We start from the raw sequence: 5,065 nt of genomic DNA on the forward strand, positions 1-5,065 counted from the left end.
CGAAGGGCGGCGGCGGCTCGGCGGGCAGGGCCGGGCCTGCCTCTGCCAGCAAAAATAAAATATATTTTTATTTATTTTTAATTTTTTTTTAATTTGAGAGAAAAAGAGAGAGAGCACATGAGTGGGGGAGAGGGGCAGAGAGAGACACACACAATTTTGAGCAGGCTCCCAATGAGGGGCTCAATCCCATGACTGTGGGCTCATGATCTGAACCCAAATCAAGAGCTGGACACTCAACACACTGGGCCACCCAGCTGCCCCTGGGTTGGTGGCATCCTTGACCAAAGGCCACAGCTCCTGGGACCACTCTCACGGACAGCTGCTCCCCTCCTCTTGGTCTTCAGGCTGAAGAGTGGCCCGGCTTCCTGCTGCTGGCACCTGGGCACACTGCTCATCCATCCCTTCTCATTTCTCTTAACCCTGTGCACATCTTGGTAAATAGTCCCTTTAATAAACACTTCCCTGTGTGGGTTTGTTCTGTGTTTTCCTGACACCCTGACTGACTCAATCAATGAAGGTAGTTTGAACTGCCGCAAGTACCGGAAACGGCCGCACATGTTCCAGATGTAATGTCCAGGCACAGCAAAGATCAGAGGAGGCAAACCAGGCCATCCCTTCCCACATCCTCTTTGCAAGAAGAAGAAAAACTTCACCAAACGTCTCCCCCCTCAACACTCCTCCCCTTACTGTCGGTAGGAATGGGCCACACTCCTTAGCCTTGGGTTCCTAGAAAACAGAGCCAGAGACAAAGTCTGAGTTTGGGTGTTTGACTAGAAAGTGTGGTTCTAGGAACCAGAAGTGAGGTCAGAGGAGCAAAGCAGGGAAGCAGGGAACATCATGAGAGGACGTCAAGTTGGCCATCACTACTAACGGCTGGTCGCTCTACCCCACGGGAGTGCTGAGAAGCCACGTGAAATGTTTCTTCGTGACCACACATCCTGGGAGGAAAGGAGAAAAGCATCTTTCTGTGGCTTCCATCCCTTCCCCGTCCACTGGTTGAAGGTTCGCCCTAAGGGGTGTCAACTCTCCCTGTACTTCCGGGTTGCTCACGCGTGGGGCACTTTCATGGATTCTCAAATTCTTTTTTTTTTTTGAAAAAAAAATTTTTTTTAAATTTCTGAGAGAGAGAGACAGCGTGAGCAGGGGAGGGGCAGNATGGGGCACTTTCATGGATTCTCATATTCTTTTTTTTTTTGAAAAAAAATTTTTTTTTAAATTTCTGAGAGAGAGAGACAGCGTGAGCAGGGGAGGGGCAGAGAGAGGAGACACAGAATCTGAAAGAGGCTCCAGGCTCTGAGCTAGCTGTCAGCACAGAGCCCGACGTGGGGGTAGAACCCACGAACCGTGAGATCATGACCTGAGCCGAAGTCGGACACTTAACCGACTGAGCCACCCAGGCGTCCCATGGATTCTCATATTCTAAGTTGTGACAGCAACAGAGAGGATCAGGACAGGGGGTAAAAGACACACAGTGCAGGGCTGAGACACAGTGCCAACAGGTCATGCCTGCCCCTGAACCTGTACCTGGAGTGGGCCAGGGGTTGTGCAGAGTGAGTCATGGCAGCGATGGATGGAATATAACCTGTGTGGCCAACCCCTTGGTTGGAAGAGGTGCACATAGCCAACCAGTAGACATGCTCATTCCTAAAATGGTCACTGGTGAGGATAATGAGATTGCCGAGACTGATTTAAATTAATCATTTGTGATGAATGGATGCTGAGGATCCCACCCAAATGTGTCCTCAAAGAAGTCATCCTTAACTCTCCTCTCTAAAGGACCCCAGTGACTAAAGAACCCCAGTCATTCCCTTGGTGACACTACCACAATGAGTAATCAGACTGTGTGGCCGTCACTCTAGACTGACTGGCTCAGTGTTCACACACCCCCAACCCCAGCCTGCAAAAGCTAGAAAGATCAAACCTGCCCTCACTACTCAGTCATGGTTTAAATTCCTCCAGTCAAGCAGAGTCATTCTGCTAGTGCCAATGGTGGAAAGGGGTGGCATGATTTTGGAGCCATGCCTTTTTATGAATACCTAAATCCCTTCATGGTGAAGTGACCTGGACTTGATTGGATCTCAGCCAGGAAAAGGGCATCTTGTTTACTTGTTAGCTTGCTCCTCATCATCTGCATGACCCCACTTAGGTTGAAGCTCCTTGAACCAGGCATTTCTTTTCTTTACTGTATGGACAGTGCCTGGGACACAGCAGAGGCTCAAGAATGATTTGTTGGGGGCACCTGGGTGGCTCAGTCGGTTGAGTGTCCAACTTCAGCCTAGGACATAATCTCGCCGTTCCCGAGTTCAAGCCCCGCGATGGGCTCTGTGCTGACAGCTCAGAGCCTGGAGCCTGCTTCAGATTCTGTGTCTCCCTGTCTCTCTGGCCCTCCCCCACTCACACTCTGTCTCTCTCAAAAACAAATAAACATTAACAAAAAAATGTTTAAAGAATAATTTGTTAGATGGATGGATGGAGGTGGGAAGATGGTGGCAAGTAGAAGAGGAAATAGTGGGTCATAATGCTCATTTCCCCACCCTGAAAGATTTGGAATGCCCCAGGGTCAAGTCCACACAACTCTATCCACCCGTATGCACTCCCTAGGTAAGCTCATCCACGATCATCAGTTTAACTTTGTATCTCCAGGCATGACCTCTGTCTCGAATTTGACTCATATCTGACTACCACCCAACTTTCCACTCAGGTGTTAAAGGGCATCTAGAATACAACAGACCCAAAATGGAACTCTTAACTTCTCCAAATCTTCTCCTCCCACAGACTCAGTAAATGACAACTGCATTCATCCAGTTGTTTGGGCTCCAAACCTGGGAGTCACCTCCACGCCTCTTTCTCTCACACACGTCCAGTTCTCCAGCAAATGCTCTGGCTTCTACACAATGTATAGAAGCCCACCATTTCTCCCCACCTCCACCTTCCCGATCTGGGATGCTATCATCTTTCAGTTGGATTGTCACAGTAGCCTTCTATATGGGATACTTCTGGTAACCCAGGTCACATTTCCCTCGGCCACCTCTGACTTCAGCTCCTGCTGCAGCAGACAGTTGTAGGCGAGCTCAGCTGATCCTATGCTTAGCACATCTGGCCTCTATCGCACACTTCGCACCTGTCTGCTTTCTGCCCTGGATTTCAATACTATCAAAGTCCTCTTGGTTCCGGCACAACATTCACTTTTCTCTTGCCTCGAGTGTGAGCACTCTCCTGCCTTGGGGCCTTTGCACTGGTTCTTCCTACTGCCTGGAATACTCTTCTTCCAGATATTTCCAAGCGTGCTCCTTCGTTTCCTTCTTCTTAAACACTTCCAGGTAGGCCTTCCTATGTAAAATAGCCACCTCCCCTAGTGTCCCCTGGCCCCCTCACCCTGCTTCAAGTTTTTCATAGCACTGATCCCTAACCTCATAAATTGTCTTTTTTATTTTTGGTATATTTACTATTGCCTCCAAATCCCCCCCTCAGCTTGAATGTAATCTCCATGAGGACAAGGATTCGGGAACTTTATTGGTTTTTTTCATTACAGAGCCTAGAACGGTGCTTGGCAAGTAGTGAGCACTCTATAAATATTTGTTGGATGAAACTAATAAGACTGAAGATGCACACAGGTAGGGATCAGGCTGTGGTTACCTTGAAGCCCTGGCTCCCAAGGCTGGCGGTAGGTGTGTTGGAGGCTCTTGGCTGCAAGTGGCACTCACCTCTGCCCAGAATTCATTCAACGCTTTGCCCTCTAAGGTCCCTTCTTGACAGCTTTGGGGATGGGGGTGCTATGCTCTGAAATTTGTCTCAAGAAGTCCCAGGTAAAACCTCGAGGACCTCAGAGCATGTAGAAGAATCAAATCTCGTGGCACCTGGGTGACTCAGTTAACCACTCAACTCTTGATCTCAGCTCAGGTCATGATCTCACAGTTCGTGAGATGGAGCCCTTCATTGGGCTCTGAGCCAACACCAGAGAGTCTGCTTGGGATTCTATCTCTCCCTCTCTCTCTCTGCACCTCCTCGCCTCCCTCTCTCTCAAAATAAATTAACTTGAAAGAAAGAAAGAAAGAAAGAAAGAAAGAAAGAAAAGAAGAGAAAGAACATCTCTGTAAGCTTGGTCCTCAATTTTGTGCAGAGGGTAGCGTGTCCCCTTCGGTCCCCAAGACCCTGGCCATCAGCAGCATCACAGAGGGATCCGAGTCATCTCCGAGTGCTGGTCAACAGCTCCGGGGCCAAATCTGCTTCTGGTGGCTGCTGGCGGTGGGGCCAGTGAGAAGGTCGGAATCCATCAGGGCACCGGGAAGGAGCTGAGGGTGGCCTGGGGGACAGGCATGCTGTGGTCCGAGTTTTCCATCTCCAAGCTCTGTGACGAGTCAGCCGGAGCCCCTGCCACATGGCCCAGCCACCCATGTCCGGGGTTAGGGACTAGGCCAGGCTCATTTACTTTTCCGGAGGGAGGCAGCCCGTTGGTCTCTGCAGAGACCTGGATCCTCACGACGCAAGCTCCTGGGGGCACAGGAGCGCGCCCCAAGCGCACGTGGGCAGGAAGCCCCTCCCGGATGGGGTTGCCCGAGCGCGCCCCCACCAGCGTCCCCAAGGCTCCGGGGCTCCGCAGGCAGTCGGGAGCGGGAGCTGCCGCTCGGGACTGAAGAGGTTAACGTGCATCTGCCTCCGAATGTTAATGTGTCTAGGTGATGTCAGTGGGATCCGGGGAAGGAGGGAGCGGGGAGAGGAGCGGGGCTAGGAGGCGGCAGAAGCTGCCAGACCGCCGGCGAGACCCCCTTCCGGACTGCAGGGCTCGCGCTCTGGGACGGGCGGGCGGCGCTGCCGCAGCCTGCGTGGGCGGACGGGCGCGCGGGCGACGGGCACCGCAGGATGGACCTGGGAGGCTCGCTGCTGCCCACCGGCCCCAATGCCACCAACACCTCGGACGGCCCCGAAAACCTCACCGTGGCCGGTGAGTCCTGTTGGAGGGGAGTCCTCCCTCCTCTGCGCTGGGGGTGGGGAACGGCAAGGTTTCACCTCTGAGCCGAACTGCTCAGGAAACTTTATTACAGTTGAGGACCAGATCTGCAGTCGG

The 5,065-nt window shown here is 52.1% G+C and overlaps 1 protein-coding gene across 1 annotated transcript in view; it reads left to right on the top strand.

The window, feature by feature from the left end:
* The first annotated feature begins 4,776 nt into the window (after window positions 1-4,776).
* The window catches only part of MCHR1 (melanin concentrating hormone receptor 1), a 3,388-nt gene continuing 3,099 nt past the window's right edge, over window positions 4,777-5,065 (top strand). The window contains exon 1 of the mRNA XM_077757847.1: window positions 4,777-4,942. Within this exon, the coding sequence (XP_077613973.1) occupies window positions 4,861-4,942 (82 nt within the window). The 5' untranslated portion in view covers window positions 4,777-4,860. The remainder of the gene's footprint in view (window positions 4,943-5,065) is intronic.

The sequence above is a fragment of the Crocuta crocuta genome, unplaced genomic scaffold (genome assembly GCF_008692635.1).
Source record: "Crocuta crocuta isolate KB4526 unplaced genomic scaffold, BGI_CrCroc_1.0 scaffold143, whole genome shotgun sequence".
Lineage (NCBI taxonomy): Eukaryota > Metazoa > Chordata > Mammalia > Carnivora > Hyaenidae > Crocuta > Crocuta crocuta.